The sequence below is a fragment of the Colossoma macropomum genome, unplaced genomic scaffold, assembly GCF_904425465.1.
Source record: "Colossoma macropomum unplaced genomic scaffold, Colossoma_macropomum, whole genome shotgun sequence".
Classification (NCBI taxonomy): domain Eukaryota; kingdom Metazoa; phylum Chordata; class Actinopteri; order Characiformes; family Serrasalmidae; genus Colossoma; species Colossoma macropomum.
The window spans coordinates 12,241,575-12,268,211 of NW_023494810.1; the positions used below are offsets into that span (position 1 = coordinate 12,241,575).

Here is a 26,637-nt window from a genome sequence, read left to right on the forward strand (position 1 = left end):
CTTACAGTAAGAATGTATGGAATGTAAAACAGCATATATCTTTAAGACTTTAAGACACGTCTTATATACAGCAAACTTTAAATCCCTTTTAACCACTTCATAAGACCTTGTTGTACATATTTACATTAAGAAACATATGTAGGGACCATAAAGGCAAACTGGTTATTGTATGTTAGTGAAATTTGATCAAAAGATTATCAGGATAAAGGACAGAATGTCAGCTTTTATTTTTGGGTAGTGTTTTTCATACAACCCACTTTGGATTAACGTCATTAATGTTGCAATCGGAACAAAATTTAGTAAACGTAACACTTTAATTTTTTTAATGTCAGTTGTGATTTTATTGTAAGTCAAACTTTCTTTTGGTCTGCTCATCATAAAACAATGGAAAGGTCAGTTGGCTTTTGGTCTGGGTGCAGCACATCCAGAAAAAACAGCTAATAAAAATACGAGGTGAAAGATCTACAGTCCAAAGGAGCCAAACATTCTCTACAGAATCAACAGGAGAGCCACACTCACAGCAAACCACCAAACGTTTTCCTTTTTAGGAAAACGGTCAACATGCAGCGCATCCCAAAATGTAGCCAATGCAAAATGATGCAAGTACATCTCAAGTGTTATAGATGTGAAGCACCGGCATGTAATACCTCATTTACAATTTTTTTTTATGAAAAAATTTTGAAGGCTTTTGTGATTTCAGTAGCCAATTAAGTCCTAGAAAGCACAAACCTCTTGTGTGTCCGCAATACTCAACAGACTTAAGCCATGTCAGCCGACACAAGGCTGTTTTTACTCTAGTTACTAGAGTGCCAGTAGCTCCCCCTTGTGGACATTCTTGTTTAACGTGAGTGACTGAGTGATTTACAAGCCAGGGCCATGAAGAGTTTTGCATCTAAAAAAACTGTTGTCATCCAAAAAAATGTTGTGGTCACGATTCACCATTCAGAAGACTTCATGCCAACCTCTCTTCAGCACCAAAAACAGAATTTGGGAAGAACTGCAAAGCTGGAGGAATTCTGGAACAAAGCTGTACAGCCAGATGAAGTGAAGATAAACCTCAAAGCTAAAGAATGTGGAGAGAGATACTCCAAATGACCCTGTGCGCTTGGCCTGGGTATGCATGGCTGCCTCTGGAACTGGCTCACTTCTCATGTCCAAAAAAAGGCTCGTAAAGGCACTGGGCAAAGGTTCATAACTCGACAAAATGACACTCCAAACAAAACAGTTCAGTGGAAAGAAAAAGGGGAAAGTTTTAAATACAGCTGAGCAAGTATGCAGGCATGTGTGGGCTGCATGGACTGAGGAGTGAACGATATTTTAACGATGTTTACATCCTGCATCAAACTATTTTATTTCAACATAGCAAGTAAACATTGGTTTTCCATGATATTGGCCCTTTAATGCTTGGCAGAGTAGCTCAGAGAAGATAAAGAGGCAGTTTCTGTGAGGGGTACGCAACCAAACATTTCACTTCTTTAAGTTTAATTAGCTTGAAATATATTTGTTCCAATTTTTATCCTAAAACTGAGCGACTACACACACAAAACACTGTTCCAGCAGTGTTTGACCTGCATGAGAAACTTACGTTAGAAATTAAAGCTGGTATTCTTTACTTTAGTGACATACAAATTTCGTGTATGAGAAAAAATTACTAATTTTGCTTCTCTGTCCCAATACTTATGCTTCTCACTGTACTTATGCTGCATTCAACTGAAGCTGGCAACTCGGAATTTCCAAACTCTGACATGCTTCCTTGTCTGGGAATTCCCAGTCAGAGAGTCAGAAAGTTGACCTCAACTTGTAAGTTGACCTCAACTGCTAACATTGGGCCTTATCCTCCAATATCTTGCTAAATAAAAACTTCGTAAAAACTGCGTAAACGGATTTTGAGAAGAAATGTCTTATTAAGCTTGGCTGGTGAATGAGACCCATTGTCAACAGTAATGAAGTACCACTTCTACTCATTTACATGTAGTAATCAACATACAGACATAGTAGTTGGTTAAATCTGTAACATTAACAACAATTTTTGCTATTTTTGCTATTGAGAAGATTAATATATCCTGAATGTTAAATATCACTAACATTAGCTGGACAGCTTGTTGCCTAAAATACTCAAACACACAGAAATTGGCGTAATTCCGAGCTCCGAATTCCCATTTCCCAGTAAAGTCGAATGCAGCATTAGTACAAGCCATTCAGTTTCATTACATAAACAGCTATTATTTTAAAGGTACAGATCTACAGCTAAAAGGTGATGTATTTTTAACTCAGCTATCTGAGTGATTAAACAATGAGGACAAACACAGACGACATTGGCCTGCAATGTAAAGACAGCTCAAGGCCTCTCCCAGATCAGCAGAGCAAATACAGCAAATGTTGACACCAAGAGCAAACACGGCTCTGAAGGACACAGCGGATAATAAGTCATTTCAAATTTGGAAGGTGTTGATTCTCAGACAAAGGATTTGCTGTTCTATTCTATTGTGTTCAATAGTCCATTACTAAATTACATTTTGAATAATAATCATCTATTTAACATCATATCCAGCCCAAACGCTTCTCATATGTAATTCCCTGTGATTTATTGATCTACGATAAATAATAGTCAGCTTTATGTAGTAACGTATGCAAGTAAACATTATAAGTATGCAAGTAATGAATAATGAATAAAAGGCAATCTAAGAAAACAGCTAACGTATTTTGGGGTAGTTTTACCCAGTTTTCTCTCCCTGTATGTAGTCAAAATAGTCATTGCTAATTCCACCTTCCCCTTATCACACAGTGCTACCAAGCTACAAGCCATGGGTATGGCTAGTGTATGCTTTCTCAGAGGCATCTTTTCAAGTCACACCCCTGTACAGCTCAACACGCTTGGAGGCGATCACTAACCGGCAAATTTTGTTCCATCAGAGAGCCACATAGGGTTGCCACCATCCAGGTTTTTAATTAAAAAATTAATTCCATTCCTGGGCAAAACAAGGACACAAAGTGTTAGATGTAAAGCATGTCATACCACATTTTTTTCTGAATATAATTTGAAAGGCTTTTGTGATTTTAGTAGCCAATAAAGTCCTAGAAAGCACAAACCTCACCACTCAACAGATCAGATCAGATTAATTAGATCAGATTACCCCTAATGAAGGGACAATTTTTGCACTGTTGGTCACATTTTCAGACACTAAGCAGCGCTGCAACAGGATAACTGAGAATTTTAGCACAGCTGCCTGTCCACTGACTTCAGTAAAAATCAAGTAATCGAGTGTCCAGGTATTTTCTAGGGCAAAGGTAGCCACTAGCATCATGCTGATGCTGGGAGAAGGATGGCCATCACCCTCCCAGACAGAGAGGGGACAATTACGGTTTCTTGGGCTGTGGCATCACCGAGGTTCAAACTTGTGAACTCCCAAAAATAAGGCTAATGCTTAGACAGGTTCTACCACTCGGGAACCCAACAAGTTGTGTTCTTGTTGAAACGTTAGCCATTTATCTCGCTTAAAATCACATTTTTGGTCCCAAATCTAAAAGTGCCATACAACAGTCAACACAACAGTACCACTTTACAGAAAGAGTACCCTTATAATAGATTTATGAAAGGTTTATAGATGATTAACAGTTATTACTTATGAAGCAAACACCTTAAAACCACGAGTACAATTGAAAGCAACTGATACAACACAGCAGTTCTGACAATTAAACAAAAAGGGCAACAGTGAGTTGTTGCTTCTGAAGTAATGAGCCCATATTCATCTATACTGTTAAACCTCAGATCAACTTGTGCACTTTGTCACATTCATATTGAAATCAGACAGAACAGCTCACTGTTGCCTTTTTCATTTTTAAGGTGTTTATGATCTAATTAATAGCTGTTAATAAACTCCTTTTAAAGCCGCACTATGTAAGATGTGTCCTTCACCAAGATTCATAGACTCAGGGAATGGGACTGAAACAACCCACACTACAAAATGTTTTTCCACACGTTGTGCGCAGTTACACATTTCAACCAGAGAGGTCTCCAAATCCCCAAAACTTACATAGTAGAGCTTTAAATAATTCATGAACCCTTAAGAGTAGTCTTACTGTAAAGCAACACAGCACTATATTGCTAATTTTTACCAAGCTATTTTTGGACTAATTTTAGAATTAAAGGCTTTTGTAATCATTACAAAAAACAGCTAGAAAACAGCTCTTAACGATGGAAATACACATTGTAAAGTGATCATGCGGAGTAAGTCTAAGATGTTCTCAAAACACTACAGATAAACATCTACTCAGATTCCACTGAGACAGCTTGAGATATAAACCTAACCACAGTGCACGTTCCAAGCAGGGAGAAGGTACTTTCTTGCCTGACTACATCAAGACTTCACTCAGGCCAACAGCAGATTACAGTCTACATCTTTCCTGAGAAAACACAAAGCACTGCTGGGATTGCATCAAGAAACTGGACGACAGTCACATTTGCTGTCAAGGCAGAAAAACAGGACCAGTGTATCACTAAAGCAGACCGAAACGATTTAAGCCAGAAACAAATTTCCACCACAAACAACTGATTTCACTTGAGTATCATTTGTGCAAATGTAGATTCAGTAATGCTAAATGTATAAAACATGCCCTACACTCTTAAAAATAAAGGTTCCTATGTGGTTCTTGGCTTGAATGTACTGTTCTGGGAGGAATCTTTCATTTAAGCCTACAACCCTTATATTATGTGGAGGTTCTTTACACTCTTATGTCTCACTTTTTAAAGATCCATCCACTGAAAAGCAGTTTAGAGAACCAAAAGTGGTTCTCCTGTGGCATCACTCTAAAGAACCCTTTTTGGCACATTCATTTTTAAGAGTGCAGCTTCTTGAAAAACAGGCATTTAGAGGATATGTGAACTGGTCTCTGATAAGTGTCTAATGCATCATAAAAGAAAGAGCTCTTTAAGACAGAACGCAGGACTCTGATGGGTCTTTTGGGATCCTGGGATCACTGCTGTTCCTCAGTTCACCTTCTTCATTAACTCCTTCATTTTCCAACAGGCCTGCCTCCAGATGCCTATCTGGAGTAGAAGCAGGTGAGAACTCTGATGGGGCATCTTCATAGCCACTACTCTCATCATTATCTTCACCATCTGGAGCTTTTTGGCTACCTTCCCCCTCCAGCACTGAGCCATGATCCGCATCAGACTCTCTCCCAGCCTCCTTCCTTTCCTGGTCCACTGAAGTCCCTTCGGAAGAACCCTGGAACCAATTGGGACCAGCTTGTTTTAAAGAGCTGGGGTCAAGTTTTCTGTTCTTGAAAAAGGAGGCCAGAAGTCCCATGATTTTCTGTTCTTGAAGAGGTAGACCAGAAGATCCAGCAGGTCCACCTGCTGAGTCTGACGACTGCAAGACTCCATCTGAGCTAACAGGCAGTTCTTTAAGGGCATCTCCATCTTCTTCGGCAGCTCCAACAGCGTCTTTCTCCTCTTGCGCTGTGCTTTTCGCCGGGTCAGGGGGAACTGAGTTTTTCTCCTGTTGATAAGAAACAAAATAGATGATAATGAAATACATTACTAGGGATATACCGATGCATCAATGTACAACAAATACGTCATCAAACATCAGTCAGATATAATCATCAATACAATGTAATTTTTTAAAAGCAATTATCTGCCGATGATTCCAACATCATCATGCATCCCTAAATATTAGTGCTTGTTCAAATGTGCTAAGATGTGACTTGGTGGTTTGGTATATAGTTATGAAAGTCTTACGCTAAGTTAAAAAAAATGCAGAAACAGAGAATACGTAGTGAGGAGAGCCGGTTTATGAGGAGCCTGGCCACTTCCTATTTCCCTTGTTATATTAAAAACATGACTGCAAAACGCCAGAGGGCGTCCAGGAGCAAGTCCTCACTGAATGGAGGTGAATGGAACTAAACGGCTAAAAACGAAAAGGTAAAACAGTTTCTAATTACTAACCCAGAACTTTCCTTTAATTTTAGAATGTAGAAGGATGTATTGCACTAAAAAAGCAAAGAAAACTTAGCTGTATGTTTCCTTTTTTTCTACAGCAAACAGGTTTTGGGCAGCAGGACTCTAACACTTACTGCTACCGAGTGATGACTGGTTAGCATTACTGCTACTGAGTGATGATTGGCTGGTAAGCAGAGCAGCTCATTGGCTGTTTGCACTCTTTTGTTGTTTTAAAGTCCTATAACTCAAGTTCAAAAGCTCCCTAAAAATATAACAGCAGTGTTAAAACGTTCTATGCTGTTCTGTGTTCAGGAAATGATTGTATTATTTTATATTAAAAATGTTTAAGCAGTTATAAACTATGATTCTGCTCAAATGCTCCATATTAACGCATTCATTTTGGACCAACTTGAGAGCGCCCTCTAGCGTTTGAGAAACCCGGAAGACATTACAGAGTGGTAACTCTCCTCTCTACAAGTTCTCTGTGAGAACTGTCACTTAATAATGTCCTCCAGTTTTGACAGGCACTAGAGGGCGCTCTCGAGCGAGTCCAAAATGAATGTGCTCCAATGGAGCTTGCGCACAAAATCTGAGTTTGTAATTGCTTGTTTATATAAAGAAAAATGCACAAATGTTCTAAACACATAACTGCATGAAATATTTCAACACTGCTGTTATATTTTTGAGCGCTTTTGAGATCAAGTTTAAATACTTTCTAATAGTGTTTTATGTACATTCATGTGCATAAAAATATTGAGCACAAACCGCTTTACTCAACCAAAGAACTGACAAGCTTGCCAATCAGCTCTCAGTAGCAGTAATGCTAACCAATCAGCACTCAGTAGCAGTAATGTTAATCAATCAGCTCTCAGTAGCAGTAATGCTAACCAATCAGCACTCAGTAGCAGTAATGTTAATCAATCAGCACTCAGTAGCAGTAATGCTAACCAATCAGCACTCAGTAGCAGTAATGTTAATCAATCAGCACTCAGTAGCAGTAATGTTAATCAATCAGCTCTCAGTAGCAGTAATGCTAACCAATCAGCACTCAGTAGCAGTAATGTTAATCAATCAGCTCTCAGTAGCAGTAATGCTAACCAATCAGCACTCAGTAGCAGTCATGTTAATCAATCAGCTCTCAGTCGCAGTAATGCTAACCAATCAGCACTCAGTAGCAGTAATGTTAATCAATCAGCACTCAGTAGCAGTAATGCTAACCAATCAGCACTCAGTAGCAGTAATGTTAATCAATCAGCTCTCAGTAGCAGTAATGTTAATCAATCAGCTCTCAGTAGCAGTAATGCTAACCAATCAGCACTCAGTAGCAGTAATGTTAATCAATCAGCACTCAGTAGCAGTAATGCTAACCAATCAGCACTCAGTAGCAGTAATGTTAATCAATCAGCTCTCAGTAGCAGTAATGTTGATCAATCAGCTCTCAGTAGCAGTAATGTTAACCAATCAGCATTCAGTAGCAGTAATGTAAACCAATCAGCCCTCAATAGCAGTAACGTTAATCAATCAGCTCTCAGTAGCAGTCATGTTAATCAATCAGCACTCAGTAGCAGTAACGTTAATCAAGCAGCAATCAGTAGCAGTGATGTTAATCAATCAGCTCTCAGTAGCAGTAATGTTAATCAATCAGTACTCAGTAGCAGTAATGTTAATCAATCAGCCCTGAGTAGCAGTAATGTTAATCAATCAGTACTCAGTAGCAGTGATGTTAATCAATCAGCTCTCAGTAGCAGTAATGTTAATCAATCAGTACTCAGTAGCAGTAATGTTAATCAATCAGCTCTCAGTAGCAGTAATGTTAATCAATCAGCTCTCAGTAGCAGTAATGTTAATCAATCAGCTCTGAGTAGCAGTAATGTTAATCAATCAGCTCTCAGTAGCAGTAATGTTGATCAATCAGCTCTCAGTAGCAGTAATGTTAATCAATCAGCATTCAGTAGCAGTAATGTTGATCAATCAGCTCTCAGTAGCAGTAATGTTGATCAATCAGCTCTCAGTAGCAGTAATGTTAATCAATCAGCTCTGAGTAGCAGTAATGTTAATCAATCAGCTCTCAGTAGCAGTAATGTTAATCAATCAGCTCTCAGTAGCAGTAATGTTAATCAATCAGCATTCAGTAGCAGTAATGTTAATCAATCAGCTCTCAGTAGCAGTAATGTTAATCAATCAGCATTCAGTAGCAGTAATGTTAATCAATCAGCACTCAGTAGCAGTAATGTTAATCAATCAGCATTCAGTAGCAGTAATGTTGATCAATCAGCTCTCAGTAGCAGTAATGTTGATCAATCAGCTCTCAGTAGCAGTAATGTTAATCAATCAGCATTCAGTAGCAGTAATGTTAATCAATCAGCATTCAGTAGCAGTAATGTTAATCAATCAGCACTCAGTAGCAGTAATGTTAATCAATCAGCATTCAGTAGCAGTAATGTTAATCAATCAGCATTCAGTAGCAGTAATGTTGATCAATCAGCTCTCAGTAGCAGTAATGTTAATCAATCAGCACTCAGTAGCAGTAATGTTAATCAATCAGCATTCAGTAGCAGTAATGTTAATCAATCAGCACTCAGTAGCAGTAATGTTAATCAATCAGCATTCAGTAGCAGTAATGTTGATCAATCAGCTCTCAGTAGCAGTAATGTTAATCAATCAGCATTCAGTAGCAGTAATGTTGATCAATCAGCTCTCAGTAGCAGTAATGTTGATCAATCAGCTCTCAGTAGCAGTAATGTTAATCAATCAGCACTCAGTAGCAGTAATGTTAATCAATCAGCACTCAGTAGCAGTAATGTTAATCAATCAGCACTCAGTAGCAGTAATGTTAATCAATCAGCACTCAGTAGCAGTAATGTTAATCAATCAGCACTCAGTAGCAGTAATGTTAATCAATCAGCATTCAGTAGCAGTAATGTTAATCAATCAGCACTCAGTAGCAGTAATGTTAATCAATCAGCATTCAGTAGCAGTAATGTTAATCAATCAGCACTCAGTAGCAGTAATGTTAATCAATCAGCATTCAGTAGCAGTAATGTTAATCAATCAGCTCTCAGTAGCAGTAATGTTAATCAATCAGCATTCAGTAGCAGTAATGTTGATCAATCAGCTCTCAGTAGCAGTAATGTTGATCAATCAGCTCTCAGTAGCAGTAATGTTAATCAATCAGCATTCAGTAGCAGTAATGTTGATCAATCAGCTCTCAGTAGCAGTAATGTTAATCAATCAGCATTCAGTAGCAGTAATGTTGATCAATCAGCTCTCAGTAGCAGTAATGTTAATCAATCAGCTCTCAGTAGCAGTAATGTTAATCAATCAGCACTCAGTAGCAGTAATGTTAATCAATCAGCATTCAGTAGCAGTAATGTTAACCAGTCAGCTCTCAGTAGCAGTAATGTTAATCAATCAGCATTCAGTAGCAGTAATGTTGATCAATCAGCTCTCAGTAGCAGTAATGTTAATCAATCAGCTCTCAGTAGCAGTAATGTTAATCAATCAGCATTCAGTAGCAGTAATGTTAATCAATCAGCTCTCAGTAGCAGTAATGTTAATCAATCAGCACTCAGTAGCAGTAATGTTAATCAATCAGCATTCAGTAGCAGTAATGTTGATCAATCAGCTCTCAGTAGCAGTAATGTTGATCAATCAGCTCTCAGTAGCAGTAATGTTAATCAATCAGCATTCAGTAGCAGTAATGTTGATCAATCAGCTCTCAGTAGCAGTAATGTTGATCAATCAGCTCTCAGTAGCAGTAATGTTAATCAATCAGCATTCAGTAGCAGTAATGTTGATCAATCAGCTCTCAGTAGCAGTAATGTTAATCAATCAGCATTCAGTAGCAGTAATGTTGATCAATCAGCTCTCAGTAGCAGTAATGTTGATCAATCAGCTCTCAGTAGCAGTAATGTTAATCAATCAGCACTCAGTAGCAGTAATGTTAATCAATCAGCACTCAGTAGCAGTAATGTTAATCAATCAGCTCTCAGTAGCAGTGATACTAACTGACAACAAACATGTCTTGGTTGATAGACTGTGTGTGAGTTTCAGGGCCTTTTTTTGCCAAACTATCACTTTCAGTGTAAAACAAAACTTGCACAAGGCATCATTTTACACGATGAGGCTTAACTTCACACTTTTAACTGATGTCTGTGTTTAACACATAAAACAGGAACTTGTGTCATGTTACAAAGTCACTATTGTACCTCACAGTTCACTGTCAGCCCAACCTTTTAGAGAAGTTCAGCTCGGCTTACTGGCTTTTGTTGACATGTATTTCTCTATCCTGAATCTCTGAGCTGCTGATTCACTGTCATGTTGTTTATCAGCTGGAGTCTTTGAATGTTTACTAAATTCCTCCATCTGATGTCATGATAACGACAATAATAGTTGACTAAAGCCATTACATTTACTCTGTGCTGTTAAACAGACAAGAAGTTTAAGAGAGCACTCAATGACTGTTATTACTTATTAGTCTTCCCTTAAACAAACAAGAAAAAAATCTAAAAAAATCAGCAAGGAGTCAGGGCAGTGAACAACCAGTGGTTTTACCTTCTATCTTCTGCTAGATATTACCTTCTGATACTGCACTGTATTGGGTGCATTATGCTTACAAGTATGCTTACATAAGACTACAGGACAATTTTCGAATGTGATTGTGCTTTTCCACCATTCTGTTTCCTTCACGCATCTACACAGGATGTGCTCAGCACACTGTGTCCTCATAACATAATCAGAAAATTAGGGATGCACACATTTCTGAAGCAAAAGGCTACTTTTGATTTTTAGTGGAAAGAGAAAAGGAGTCATAACAAGATCAGAGCCAAATTTAAGACTTCACAAATAAATTTAATGGTAATAAAAAGAAGAAATAATGATAAAAAAACATTTTTTAGCAACACTCTCCTGCATTTGAGCTGTCAAAAAAAGAGAGGCCGAATTGGTTTGAGTTGGTTTCCTGTTCGTGAGCTATTTGGATTTTCCCTTCCACCTTAAATGGTGAAGTGGTTACATGTTAGAAGCTTTCTTGACCAATCATGAATGACCAATCATTCCTGTTGTCAAGGATACTGGATTGCATGGCACATACCGCAGCCTACACACTGTAATCACTTTAATCAGTTTATTTTATATTTTTTATGTATTTTGTATTTTTATCTATCATCAGCTTTTGTCGGTTTTCAGTTTTTGGCCAATTTTGTTTCGGTTCGGCCAAGAATTTTCATTTTGGTGCATCACTGCAGACAATCATTTGCTTAATGAATTGCCATATTGCAATCATATGCCAACTTACAACCAGAAAAATTCATCATTTTTATACTGAATATGTGATTTGAAAGAGTGCTATTTTTTAATTGTAAGAGCTGAAATTTTTGTGCAGCCGAAATTATTAACAATGTTGTGTTGACAAGTTTTAAGTGGGGAAATGTAACCTCATAACACGAAGCTTGAGAACCACCGGTAGATGAGTTGGACCAATCAGAAGCAAACAAACGCTTATGTGCTGTGAACCTGACAACACAACCATAACTGACTGGGAGTCTGGAGCACTACAAACAACGTTCAAGCCTCAAGCCAGAAAAAATGGATGTGCTGGTCATCTTAAACAAAAAACTGGCCTAGAAAATAACTGCAATTAAAATCGAACTTACAATATCGATCAGAAAAATCGTGATTAGATATTTTGCTCAAATCGTTCAGCCCTGCTTTTGTGACTAAATCAGAATTAAGCCAGATTGATCACTGTCCTAACACAAACACAACATGGCAGAAACTTGGACAGAAACTCTGCCAGCTTAGACATCTCATTTTGTGAAAAAGGTAAGCAAAAAAAATCCCCCTTTTTATCCCCCTTCAAAAGTGTTATGTAAGCAAACCAGCCTCCGCTACAAGGCCATGAGTGGGAGGCTTCCCCCCCGTGTGATTATGTAAGCTCGGCCTTTTCTCACCTCTGTTAAACGCTCCACCTCCTGCGTTAGCAACGCAACCGTGTCCTCCAGCTTCTTCCTCCGCTCCCTCTCTCGCTCCAGCTCCTGCAGATCAGAGAAAGAGAGAAACAGAGACAGAGCCAGTATATTTACACACGAATAAGACTTATCTGCCACAGTGTACACGCAACGCAGTGTGCATGTTATCCATGGTCTGTTTCCATTTATTCAAGCCTTTAATATACATATAAACTCATTTCGCTTGCTCAATATTCAGCAACAATGCTAGCTAAAAAAAAATAGAGCACAAAATAAAACTGAACTTTGTTCTCTATAAAGTGAAGCACCTGTGAGAGTCAGTGTTTCTTACTAAGTCACCAAATGACCAACAGACTGACTGGTCACCTTTGTTGTTATAGCACATCAAGAAGTAGCAGGTGGTGCTATAAACCATTAACCACCCATTATAAAACAGATAGTTCTGGCCCTAAAATCTGATTGGCTGAGCCACGTTCCACAATATACGCACATCTATGACCACCTCACAACAACTGAACTCTGTATCACTGCGCCACAGCACGACAAAAACCCTTGTGCTGTTAATGGAATAATCTTTGACTCTCAAGCTGCTCACATGGACCACCGAGTAAATTGATGAAGTAAGAACCAGTTTTTTGCGGGTTGTAACTTAAGTTCTTAATTAGAACTAGGCTGGTCAGTTAGCTAACAGGCTAAAAGATAGCCAACAGCCTAAACAGCTCATAATTAATATCACAGGCATGAATTAAAGTACTTACGGTATGATTAACTGTTAAACGGCAGTATAAAAGTATATAAAGTGCCACTTGAATGGATTACATGTTTCAAACGTCCATGTTTCAGTCAGAAGTTTCAACCCAGACTCAACCCAGGCTGAATCCTAAATGGCTCTGTCCTCCCTAAATAGTGTGCTAACTATGAAAGTTTAGAAAATCTAGCCTCTGCAGCCAAATAGTGCATCATTTATTGAGTATGAATTGAGTCCCAAATCACTGTTTCTTAGCTGTATTTTGCACTGTTGGGCTGCAGGATCCAGTATTTAAATTCCTACATAGTGCACTATGTAGGGAGCAGGGAGCCATTTGAGATTCAGTCCCAGCACAAGAAGAGGAGCGCTGCTGGTTTGCATTAAACAGTGCTGTGTTATCATATGTTCAATGTTATACAACAAAAAGTTAACAAGTTCATGAAATGACGCCAATATACAGCGATCTATTCGACAACCAACATTCTACTTCATTCTACTTCAGTGGTCCATGGTTGCTTAGTAATGATACCATAGTCTAAACGAACTACATTTCTTGGTGGAATACTAGTTTATGTCGAATGTTATTAATAATAACTTAAATTATTTTCTGAACAATTGCGTTTTTTATCATATTTTCTGTTGGCCGCCATTTTTTAAAAGCAATAAGCCACCTGAGGCCGTGTGTTACTGCAATTTTATCACAGGATGGGAGTTTTAGGAACACCCTTCCCGTGATAAAATCACAGTAACACATGGCCTCTCGTGGCTTATTGCTTTATTAAATGTATCGTTCCAAAGCTACCAATATAAGGCTAACAAATAATGAAAGGAAGCAGAGCACATTCATTGAAACACATCATGGATTTTATAATAACGAAGACCCAAGTTTGACTTCAGCTTTATTTAGCTATTTTAACTGTTCAAGGTGAAGATATGGTCACCACGCACTAGTACATGACCGATAAGCGCACCAGAATGTAAAATGAAATAATATTTTGACATGTTGAGTCACTGTTTTTTGGAATTATCACTTGTAAAGTTTATTTGCCAATGTAATGTTAGCCAGCTCAGAGGCTATAATGCTAGCGTCATTAGCACATATGCTAGCAGCTAGAGAGGAGTACTTTTTCTCTTATTTTTAAGAGCAAATATATATTTTGCCTGACTTTACACAAGATTCTGAGTAACCAGACATCTGTGTGAATTAACATTTTGCTCTCTATACAGAGTTCACCGTGTTAACGTCAGCTAGCTCTGAAGCTATAATGCTAATGCTATTAGCATGTATATGAGCAGCTAGAGAACACACCAGCTTTTTTATTATTATACAGTCAACTCTTCACATGATTCCTAATCAAGGAAACTTGATCTACATGAACAGTTACTGAGTTTTACTTATTTTTAGCAGGTATTTTTTGGAGCTTTGGAAGTAGCCAACAGGTTTTCATGTTTTTCACTTTCTTTCTTTTTTGTTTTTTTCACAGATTTTTTTTTCACCAAATATCTGCTTATGTTACTTGTATAGACTAAATAAGGGCAGCATGAGTAGCTGCAGTTCTCTCTGGCGATAATAAAAGCAATTTTATATTAACCCCTTAAAATCTCAGGCTTATTACACACTAAGGCTTATTACTCAGTAACTACAGGGACCTCAAGGCAAACAAATGGAGCTATTCTTTGGTTATAGATGTGTGTAATAGGCTTATAAGGGGCTAAAGGTAATTTTATATTAATTATTTCTCACTTGTAGCTCATTGAAACAAATAGAGAAATTGTGTGCAGACTCCAAACCTTCAACCTAGGCCACATTTATGTTTATAAGTAGAAGAAGAGGTATTTTATGATTTGAAAAACCTGATGAAAAGTTTTATGAGAAGAAAATCAACCTTCTACATTTCTGGCATGTTTTTTGTTTTTTGTAATCAAAACAAATGATAAAAATATATTCGCTGACTGTCCTTATAGAACAGAAATCAAATATAAATGTGTTTCATTACGTAACTGAGAATGTAAGTAACCATATCACCACATTTAAAGTATTACTGAAAGTTAATTTGATGCATAGCAAAATGATAATAACTCTAGATGTCTAAACCCCTCCTGACTGGAGCTGATCTTCTCACTAAGCCTCAGTATCAGTGCGCTATAAGAAGCTGCTGTTTGTACCATGGTGACTTCATGTGCCTCTCTCTGTGTTTCAGCGAGCATCTCCTCAGCTCCCTGGAGGGCATCCTGGAGACAGTCCACCTGGAATAACAACACCTCCTGCCGCAGCTCAAGGGCCTGCAGTTCCTGTAAGCTGTCTTCATAGTTTGCCTGGAGCTCCATCTGAACAAGAAAACAACACACAGACAAAACGAAATGCGCTGTAGTAAATAAACTCCTGGCTTTTGCAAAGATCTCCTGTGTTAATGGAATATTAAGGATTTCAACAACACTTAGCGGTCAGTAGTTGTGGCAGAGAATGTTTGGTGGTGGGCTTCATATACTCCAAGTGGGTTCAGTACTGTGCAAAAGTCTTGGCACCCAAGGAATCTGTTTACCATTTATTTTTGTTTTAACTATTTATCTTGACAGTAAATGTGTTTTTCTCCCAGTACAAATACTATATGATACTATGTTTTTGGTCAAATTATTATAAATTTGGTTGGAAAATACAGTTAGAAGAACCCAGGTTTGGTTCCTGTCTGCACTCAGATTTGTTGAAGTCCATCTACAACATGTAATTTCTTTTAATGAAGGATTTTTGTTCACAAAGGACCAATTTTCATAAACATTTGCAAAACATGCTGAACAATGATTTAAAAAATGATTCAGGATAAATCAAAATGTTAAATATCATACCATTTCTGGTTGCTCTGCATGCTCATCTTCACTCTAATGAAAAGAAAAACAAACCAAACCGTACAGTTAAAACATCAATAAAAGATGTACATGTACACTTTATGTCCAATGGTTTATAGACTCCAATGAAGAGTATTTATAGTGAGTTTGTCTTCCTTTGCTGCAGTAACAGCCTCTACTGTTCTGGGAAGGCTTTACAGTAGATGTTGGAACTTGGGGATACAGCCCAATGCTGGGGGGCTTTATACCCCTCTAGCCCATGCTTGTCATTGATTATGGTGACCTTAGGCTCATGTATGGCTACTCAAGAGTGTCCCATTCTATTTGCAATGCTTTTCTATGGAGATTATATAATGTGGTGCAATTGGTGCACCTCAAACATGGAACTTACTAATTAAATAGGATGTTAATAATTTTGGACATGCAGTGCATTTTTTCACAGCTAGTTTCTCCAGGTCCTACATACTAATCTACCTTCCTTACATCCATGATTCAACCACTGGAACACATGCCTGCTCCATGATTCAGCTGGGTGTGCTCTCGCTGTCATTTCAGAGCTGGGCTGAACTTTTGTCGAGTCAGTGCTGCTCTGTGCTCCTCTGTTTGGATTTTCCATTCTGTTATAAGGTAAACTGTTGGCAGCTTGTGGAAATTAGGGAGCTTGTTTTCCTGTTTCTTTTCTTCCCCCTTTTCACAGCAGCCATAAAATAGAATGTCTGCCATCAAACATATATTCGACTACTGTCCTTATAGAACAGAAATCAAATATAAATGTGTTTCATTACGTAACTGAGAATGTAAGTAAGCATGCCATCAATTATTTTCCATAATTGAAGGTTCAGGCCTGTTTTTTTTGGCCAATTAGACCAGAATATATATTTTCTATAATGAAGGTCAGGCTGTTTTTTTGGCCACTAGACCAGAAATATATTTTCTATAATTGAAGGTTCAGGCCTGTTTTTTTTGGCCAATTAGACCAGAATATGTATTTTCTATAATTGAAGGTTCAGGCCTGTTTTTTTTGGCCAACTAGACCAGAATATATATTTTCTATAATTGAAGGTTCAGGCCTGTTTTTTTTGGCCAATTAAACCAGAATATATCCACCTCTTCTGGTTTGACTTTTTCTTTTCAGAGACAGAGTTTTTTTCTTAAACTATTAATCTTAAAAACAAGCTATTCATCTAAATGAACCATCCACAAAATTAAACACTCTACAAACCCACAGTAACAAACACAATGCCCACAACTACTTATTACTATGATACCATGATTACTTGTTATTCTTATTGACGCCACGTGTGGTTACTGTTATGATGTGATAACACTACTTCACTTGACTTTACGTTCTGTTACTCTACAAGCATTTCTGTGATATTTCAGGCTAGATTTGTTCTAATTTCCTCCAATATCCAGTCCACCACACCTCCTGGCACTGCCCTCATTTCGATTCTGGGTTTTAGTTGGGCCATATTTAGCACCCAGAAATACCCTGATTTCTCTGTGTGCCCTAACTTGGCTAAAGTATGTGAAAAATCCAGTACAGCTCCAATGTGTCAGTGGATGCAAGGCTATGATTAAGATTTTACCACCATCACAACACTAATATCTCTAACAGTTTATTGGATTAACTAATGTTAATCAAATAATCAAACTGTTTACCTGGCTTTCTCTTGTTTCTCCTCTTTTGAGTGATCCGTATCTGCTGTCGCTGCGTGATAGCCGCTTGTTTGTCTCTTCAGCCTAGCAAAATCAACACAGAAAGACAAAGCATATCAACAATAATGGTAACAAAATAAACTATAATGCAGTGTTGCAGGTCTGCAGTGGTTCTCCTGAACGCCCACCAGATGTTTTTGCTCCCAACACACCTGATCCATGCCTTTAAAAACACTGAATAGCTGGTACAGATGTGCTTCAGTGCTAGAGTTTGTTAAAGCAGAAATACAGGCTGGTGAGTCCTGAGGACTGGCTTGTAATGCAAAACACTGCCACATGTATTTGAAAAGGTAGGCCACACTATACTCCCCCAGATGATGTCTTAATGAAGGCTTCCTTTTATTTGCATTTATTTGCCTCAACCTGATGCTCCCAATTCACATTCTGCTTGTTGCAGAAATGTAAGGTCTGTGGAAAATTATTAATTGTGATCATCTTAAATAATTGCGATTAGGCATAATACATGTACTAATTGTGACAGACCTGCTTGGTTCTGCTATAAAGGTACTATTAGGGGTTGAAATTGCTACAGACTACATAATACGATTTATATGTATACATAATAGCTCCTAACTAATGACAAACACATTATTAACACGTTATTAACAAACATCAAATAAACAAACGTTATTCACCGGCGCCCTCTAAAGGCGATATTGACAAACATCAAATAAACAAACGTCACTCGCCGCCCTCTAAAGGCGATATTGACAAACATCAAATAAACAAACGTCACTCGCCGCTGCCCTCTAAAGGCGATATTGACAAACATCAAATAAACAAACGTCACTCGCCGCCGCCCTCTAAAGGCGTTACTGACAAACATCAAATAAACAAACGTCACTCACTGCCGCCCTCTAAAGGCGTTACTGACAAACATCAAATAAACAAACGTCACTCACTGCCGCCCTCTAAAGGCGTTACTGACAAACATCAAATAAACAAACGTCACTCACCGCCGCCCTCTAAAGGCGTTACTGACAAACTTCAAATAAACAAGCGTCACTCACCGCCGCCCTCTAAAGGTGTCAAACAAACATAAAAACAAAAGTTTTCATTAGACTCGTGACTTTTGTCAATAAATGTGTTTTCTGTTTTCTTTTATTTATATGCATTTGCCTCAACCAAACACATTCTGCCTGTTGTGACATAAACATATAATTGTGAGAATTCCTATGGAACTGTGGAAAAATTGGAAAACAATTCCAGTCATCTTGAATAAATGCAATCAGCTCAAATAACTGTGATTCTTCTTTTTTTCTCAGATCTACATTCTTTTTTTGTTGCTGTAATCAGTGTCCAGCTGCATTCTCGGACTACCAGATGAGAGAAGAGATAACAGGCATTAACAGACAACAGGCACTAACATTAACTATGTCAAGCAAGACTGGGCAGTATGTCAACAAACGAGACACCGCTCCCTGTCAGGCGTACATCTGCAGGAACTTTCCTCCAGTTTTATGTGTGTTCTGCTGATTTTCCATAATACTGATGCTGCTGCATGACTAGATAATCTCCTGTAAAGCCAGCAATGCAAAGCTCCCCTGACTCAATCGCTAAAACTCAGCTATGGTGGACTGGAATCCACCTCCACTTTTCAGTGAACAAAACTCTCCGCTGACTTCAGTTAAACACTGTCCCTTAATAACTCATCCAAGATATCAGGGGACTTTTATATTGGGCATCAGCAAAGTGCAAATGATGATTTTTATCCTTAAAGTATGGCTAACTAGCTAACTAGCCTGATGCCTGGGGCATTGTTTTTCAAAAGTCTGTGGCCTAAAATGTATTTTTAAAATATGTTCATGGTGGAGAGGAGCATGCAGAGTGTTTTAAGGCAAAATAGCCCCCGAAAGAATTTTTTGTTTAAGATTTATCACTTCATTAAAACACTGCATCTCTTGGTATTTACCTTTAAATTTGATCTGTATTATTTTCTTATATGGTTTTAAATTAGTACTCATAATTTCTTGTATTGCTGAAGCTTTATCATCCATCTGTATCACACTTTTAGCTGCCACTGGCATGAAAAGTGCTCTATAAATAAAGATTATGATTATTAGTAGAATTATTACATATAAAAACTCATGTAGCTTCACTGCTGGTTTGGATCAAACCACTGTGAATGACTTTGTCTGCAGAAAATAGTAAACCTGCATGTGCTGTCAATACCAAGCAATAAAAAGTAATAATCATTTATTTAAGTTTAAATATGAGCAATAATTTACCACTGTAAGCAAAAAACAGTTCGGCTGTTCTAAACAGTAAACACTACAGCTTTTGCTGTTGTTCCATCTCGTCTCAAAGGACTGTGGGATACAAAAGTGAAAGTGGAGTCTGAATGCTGACTTGCTTCACTAATCCTCAGCTTTCACTGTTTCTCCAACACAGATAAACCGGAGCGCACAGGTGGAGGTGGAGTGAGGGCTTAGAGGACCAGTTGAAACAGGCTATCCAGTGACAAACCAGTATAATAAGTCCTTACTGTTAATGAATAAGTATGACAGCATGTAGGATGGGCACTAAAAACTGTGGAGTACAAAGAGAGAGAAGTGCTGGAAAACAATAACTAAAAGCACTTACTAGTTATTTCAGTAACAATTTACTGTAGGGTGCTGTTTATAAGGCCACATGACACCTACATAAGCTTTTCACGACAACTGACATAACCTGCTTATTTTAATAGGCGTCATCTGTCATAAAGACTACTTTAGCAAATTTTGTAGCAAATGCGCCTGTTGAAATAAGCATTAATAAACGTTTATGTAGGGTTATGTCAGTTGTCATGACAAGCTTATGTAGGTGTCATAAAGCCTTATGACCAGCACCCTACAGTAAAGTGTTACCATTATTTCTTTCCAAATGATTTAAAGGGCCCATATCATGGAAAAACACATTTTCCTCACTTTTTGTGAAATGAAACTGTCTGCTGAAAACATTTTTAATGTTTCAAATCACACCAGTCTGTACGGCCCACATGTGGAAACTAAATGGCAAAAGCAGCCTGGTCTGAATCCACTGCGCCTGTGTAACAAAAAGCAACACGTCTACATTATATCTATTCAGCCTACAGCAGTTCAGCTCCACCCTTTCACACTTAAGTTATGAGGAGTGTCTATACATCTATACATACTGTCTACACATCTATATCTCATATATCTAAAATCTGTCTCTTAAAATCTCTTAAAAAGGGGTTCTTCAATGGTTCTTCAGTAAAGGCAATGGTTACATATATAACCTGACAACAGCATGCTTTCATGTTTCTTCAGAGGGTTAAATGTTTTTGTTCATGGCTACATTTTTTGTATATGGTTCTGTCAAGAACCTTTAAAAAAAGAGGCCTATATAGCGCTGAAACGCGTTCTGCCATAGAACCTTATATAGACCTACACAGAATTAGATTTTTGGTCAAACAATTCATTTAAGGCATAAATTACCCCTTAGAATACCAGAGTTATTGCTGTTGTATTGTTATACACTTAATTTACATTAAACATTAAACCATATAAATTAAATTACAATGTTAATTACTAAGTTACATTTAATTACCAAATTATATTTACATTCAGTTGACATTCTTTTTCAATAAGTTTGTGTTTTGATTATTTTTTGGGTCAAATTTTTACAAAAACATGACAAACGTAAAAGATGTTTTTTTCCTTCTGCAAAACAAGACACAAGAATAATGTTCACTAAATTCAAATAAATAAATTTAAATAACTCCTCTTGTCCTTACAAACACAACTGTGGCATGCACTGAAAGTGTATAACCTGTGCTTTTAAAGAAATATTTAATATAAAAAATATTTCCTTCTCCCCTGTGACTACTAACCCCACTGAAATATCCAACTGTGTTTAGAAAGTTGGATAAAAACCCGAGAGAACTTTCTCCACACAAGTTCTGCAGTTCACACTCCTGTCCTCAAGTAGCTACAGAGCAGAATATCTGGCCACATTAAAAAGCAGGTGCATGTTTGACTGTCAGACTAAAAGCTGAGGGAAGGAAGCAACAAGTCTATTTTTTCCTGTTGACACTAGTGAAACACAGTGAAGTCAGTATCGGTATATAACTGCTTAAAGAATGAGCCCCATTAGACAGACATTCAGACTCCACTGATACTTCAAACCAATATTTGACAACACATACATTTAACTCTGCAAGAACATTTAAATGGCACTGGGTTACTACACTGCAATATCTGCATTTTACTCATTTTACTATATATGTAACCCTACATCCTTAAAAACTTTTCCTTAAGGCTAGTAAAGGGAGTAGTTATACAGGACTGTGCAAAAGTCTTAGCCACCTGAGCACACTATTTAAAACTGTTTCGTTGCAACATGTGGGTACTGCCTGTAAAAACACGTAACAAGGGTTTTTCGTGGCCTAGTTAGAGAAACACAGGTCTGGATTCCAGATTTCTCCTGGACGCCTCCAGACATCACATGAATTTACTGAATTGCACATCTAATTTAACATGATAAAGCCAAAACAGGAGCTGGATGATAATTACAGATAATACTGGGCTTCCTCGAAATGGTTAAACAAACACATCAGCATAAATTAAATTACTAGTTATTGTATTCATGTAATTTTTGTTTATTGTAATATTAGTGCTTTTCTGTGCAAATAAACACTTACTGACCACATAATTCGCTTTTTAAAAAGTAATTTTCTAAATCTTGTGCATAGTATATAGAACTTTGAACACTCAAAGGGCACTTTAAAGGCATACATTGTTCTCATAGGTCATAGAACCTTTTTTTGGTACTGTATATTACCCTTATTACCGACAGTGTATATAAATACATATTATATATATCTATATGTATCTTATATTTATATATGATCCAGGTAGTTGTAGTCCCAGTTTTTATCTATGTTTACGTATCTGCACCAGCATTAGCAGGTACTTATGTAAACACATATACATTGGATTTCCACAGTGAGGGCCTTTACATGCACTTGGGAAATCAGAATCCAGAAAATCAGATTTTGTCAGTAATCCGTTCAACACATTTACATGCACTGGACTATTCAGATAATGGGGAAACTCCAGGTCTTTAGACGTCAGACAACAACTGGATTTCTGCTTTGCAACCAGCCAATAAACTCAACAGAATAAGACGTGGCGTAAACGTGAAACTGAAACTTTCAGTGTCTCTCTAAAAGTGTTGTGTTGCGTCTTGTGGGTGCTGCGTTAAACACTGATTGCTGTTTCCGGGACAGCGCTCTGTTCACACATGCGCAGACTGACAGAAACGAAAGAAATCAGAGTAAGGGTTCACATGCACTGAAAAACCCATAATGGAGCTCAAATCCAGCCTCTGAATCAGATTTTTTAATCAGATTTCTAGGACTTAATCTGATCTAAGAAATCAGAGCGTGATGTTTACTCGACCACTTAAGTGATCCGATAAATGCCGAAATCCAATAAGGATTATTAGGTGCCTGAAAACACACTGGAAAAATGTGTGACAGGTCCAGGATTAACCCCTTAAAACCCCAGGCTTATTACATACTAAGGCTTACTATTCAGCAACTACAGGGACTTCAGTGCAAACTGGCTAAGCTGTTTGGTTATAGAAGTGTATAATAAAACTTTGGGGCTGGCCATGAAGTGAGTTAACAAACATAATAAAGTTTTGCATCCCTGGCTGAAGCTGCATGTGTTACTGAAGGCTTGTACTTTTACACCCAACGACTTGTTAAACCTCTAAAAACTGTCAAACTGTTTTGCAGTAGCCTGAACATTTTCTTCAGTGAGCACTAAACTCCAAGTACTAAACTGAAACTGCAAGTTTCATTACAAAGAAAGTAAAATTAGTCCTGTTTAATTGGATCTAGTTCAGTGCAGCAAGCAAAATGTTGAATAAAAATGATTGTACTCATCATTTTTATGGCATTTTATGAATGTAACACTAATGCTACCTTTTTAACTGTTCCAACTAACTAAATCTCAAAAAAACTACATGTTGTGATACATATTGTGTATCATAAAAATGTCTTCCAGCATCGTGATGTTTCACCCACCCTTAACATTCATTTTGTCCTTCATTTTTGGAGACTTTTTAACATTTTTTGTGTTTAATTTTTAAGCTCAGTCGAGTGTCAGAGCCATAAGCACTTGCAAAACCAGACGAGTCAGCTCTGCAGATACAACAGCGTTTAATAGCCAGTCTTGAGTTTCCTCAAAGAGCTCATTGAAAATACATGGTGGCCATTTTGAATGCTGAGTCAAGCACTTATGAGTCAGTGGTGCTTTATCATAAGAGTACACAGGCTGTGGTCATGTGAACAATGATCATGGATATGATCTCAGACAAGAACTAGAATGACGTATTGTTCCCGTGGCAAAGTGGACAACAGAAACGAATGCAAGACCACTACTGCACACCAACCAGTTATAACCCCAGTAAACCAAAACAAACAACAACATAAACAGATAAATCAAATTTAGCACAGCTCACAGTAATGAGACATTTAAAATACAGTGCTCTGATCATCTCTTCTAAAATCAGGTAATAACAGACTAACAGACTAAGCTCTGCTAATCCACACTCGCATAACCACAGTCTTTTACTCTGAGAATGTTTAGTCTGGATAAACAGTTACTACATTTCTGCAGATAGCACAGCAACCAGGTCAATTCAGGCTGACATTTTTTCTATTCTGTTAAAGAACAACCATTAACCCCTTAATATTCCAGGCTAATTACATACAAAGGCTTATTATTCAGTAACTACAGCGACTTCAATGCAAACTAATGGAGCTATTCTTGGGTTATAGACGTGTGCCCGCCGACAGGCCCATGGCTTGTTAAGGGGTTAATAATGACAACTATTCATAATTGATCTTTTCTGAAAGTCTTATCCAGCCAGCTCTCCCACTCTTGGGACTAGATGCCCCCTCTCTCTGGCGAATTTCACATCAATTTGTCATCTGTGCTTTGCAAACTTTGTTATTAATTAAAGTAGAGCACTGCTGTATTTTGAAATTAAATTGGAGCCTCTTTTCTTTATTTTAATAATCTGACAAAAACAAAATACAACAAAATAATACACTTAACATGCCAATGATGTTCATAAGGAACACATTTTATGAGGAGGAGTGTAGGTGCCCTATCAAAACCAAACGTGCAGCTCTCATATTGACAAAAAAGAGTATCAACTGATCATCACAGGAATTCAAGATTAGTTTGTTAGTAGGCCCCATCATTTGATGAGAAGAAAAAATAAAGGCGGTCACATCTTACCCTGGAGGCTACACAGTAGTGCTGTATAATATAGTACAGCATAATATAGTTAAAATACGTTATTATATAGCTACAAAACATTTTTATATAATAAATATAATAATATAATCTTACCTTGGGTTTTTTTTTTCCACCATGTTATCCCACCCCAAGATTAGCAGTGAATTCATTAGCACAGTAGTGCAGTATAATATAGTGTAGCATAACATAGTTATAATACATTATTATATAGTTATATACATATTATATACACATATATGTAAACTTCACACACACAGTGAAAGACTATGGTGTAGTATACGCAACAGTGCGCCCTCTAGCGGTTCTTCGAACACGCATAGTTAAATTTCCTTGGAAAATATGTGGCAACACGAGTTAATCACGCCGACGTAACTCTGTCCCCTAAAGGAGAGGCTGTGTGGGGAGTGGTGTTGAGGTAAATCTCAGGAAATCTCTGGGAATTCATCTGAAAAAGAGTTAATCAATATCATCCTCTCAAGGTCCCAGATACGAAGGTATTCCTATGTAGCTAGGTTAGCTAGCTAGCTAACATACTGGAAACGCAAGAGTAACGATTTGCCTCGGTTTCCATTCATAACAAACGGTGACAGAAGTGTATTTTTGAACATAACAGTACCGAACTGACTGTATTTTCTTAGTCCGAACCGAACAGGGAGAATGAGCGGCTGAAATTGTGTATTCGAATTTCCAGTTCCACCTTAAATGAGGCAGCCAGACACTATTGGGCTATTCTGATGCTTCTGGTGTCAGAATGGAACTGCTGCCCCATTTAAGGTGGAACGGAACATTTGGAACAAAGTCCTCACCATCTTCATCAATCACATCCCCACACAAAAGAAAGACATTCCGCTTCACGGCCAGTGTAAAATGCGTTTATCACCCGCTGATGAAAAGCGGAGACTTCCGAGAAATGACCAAGCATGGACCTCGAACATATCTCCTCTTTTCAACTAACCTCTTTCATAATGTGTCGCAGGGACTCTTCCTCGCTCATCCCCCGAGAGAGGACCCGTTTCCTGGGCGAACCAGCTTTCTCCACCGTCCCCGAGTGCATTCTGAACACGGGAATAACTGCGCACACCACGACTTCAGCAGATAAGGAGAAGACGCGAGGAAGAAAAAGCGTTTCCAGCAGTTTCGTGATTCGTATTTGGCAGAAAGGGAGGCGGTGGTAGAGGCTCAACTTGAGCCCGGAGGCAGGAGGAGCTTATCGGACAGCCCAGACATCGCTGGATCATAACACTGCTGAGAGGAGGCGCTCCGCGAAGACTGGGCTGCGTCTCATTCAGAGTCAAACCCTCCTGCCTCCCCTCCTCCCCGCGAGATACACTATTATACGAGTTTTTAGACAGTGTTTCTTGTGAAATGAAGGGTATTAATAGTGAGTTTGTGCTGCAGTAACAGCCTCTAGTCGTATGGGAAGGCTTTACACTAGATGTTGGAACATTGCTGTGAGGATTTCATTGCATCAGCCAGGACTGCATTCAGCCACAGGTGACGTCGTGGTTATTTTTTAATAAGGTGTGGCCACGAATTAATATATTGAGGCGAGTTCAATTTCTCTCAACTCGTGGCTTCAACGGAATAATTTGTGGCTTCAGTATATTAATTAGTGGCCTCATTATAAAAATTAGTGGCCTCAGTATAGTAATTAATGGCTTACATATATTTATTTGTGGCCTCAATATAGAAATAAGTGGCCTCAATACAATTAGTGGTCTCAATATAGAAATTAGTGGTCTCAATATAGTATTAAATGGCTTCAATATAGTAACTAATGGCTTTATCATATTCATTTATGGCCTCATTATAATTAGATGTATTATTAGTGGCCTCAAAACAGTAATTAGTGGTCTCAATATAGTAATTGGCGGTTTCAATATAGTAATATGTGGCCTTAATATAGTAAGAGGTGGCTTCAATATAGTGATTAGTGGCTTCAATATAGTAATTAGTGGCTTCAGTTTATTAATTTGTGTTCTCAATATGGTTATTAGCAGCTTCAGAATAGTAATATGTGGCCTCAATATAGTAATTAGAGGCTTCAATATAGTAATTAGTGATCTCAATATAGTAATTGAGTGGCTTCAACATATTTTTGTGGTCTCAATATAGTAAAGAGTGGCTTCAAAATAG

General features: G+C 37.9%; 1 protein-coding gene across 1 annotated transcript; it reads right to left on the minus strand.

Annotated features, from left to right (window-relative positions):
* Positions 1 to 2,699: 2,699 nt before the first annotated feature.
* si:ch1073-456m8.1 (leucine-rich repeat flightless-interacting protein 1) lies at positions 2,700 to 25,709 on the minus strand. The gene is made up of 6 exons (XM_036559037.1): positions 25,457 to 25,709; positions 17,168 to 17,248; positions 15,506 to 15,538; positions 14,828 to 14,989; positions 11,896 to 11,979; positions 2,700 to 5,501 (listed from the first exon to the last, which is right to left on the minus strand). The coding sequence occupies exons 1-6, from the start codon at positions 25,553 to 25,555 to the stop codon at positions 4,929 to 4,931; spliced, it is 1,032 nt and encodes a 343-aa protein (XP_036414930.1). The 5' UTR covers positions 25,556 to 25,709; the 3' UTR covers positions 2,700 to 4,928.
* Between the last annotated feature and the right edge of the window lie 928 nt (positions 25,710 to 26,637).

What these genes read in the sequence shown, in the direction of transcription:
- si:ch1073-456m8.1 (XM_036559037.1), bottom strand. Translation starts at nt 25,555, where the DNA reads ATGCACTCGGGGACGGTGGAGAAAGCTGGTTCGCCCAGGAAACGGGTC. An exon ending in ATGCAGAGCAACCAGAAATG is followed by an intron (nt 14,990 to 15,505) that starts GTATGATATTTA and finishes TTTCTTGTTCAG; the next exon opens with ATGGAGCTCCAGGCAAACTA. An exon ending in AGGTGGAGCGTTTAACAGAG is followed by an intron (nt 5,502 to 11,895) that starts GTGAGAAAAGGC and finishes TCTTATCAACAG; the next exon opens with GAGAAAAACTCAGTTCCCCC.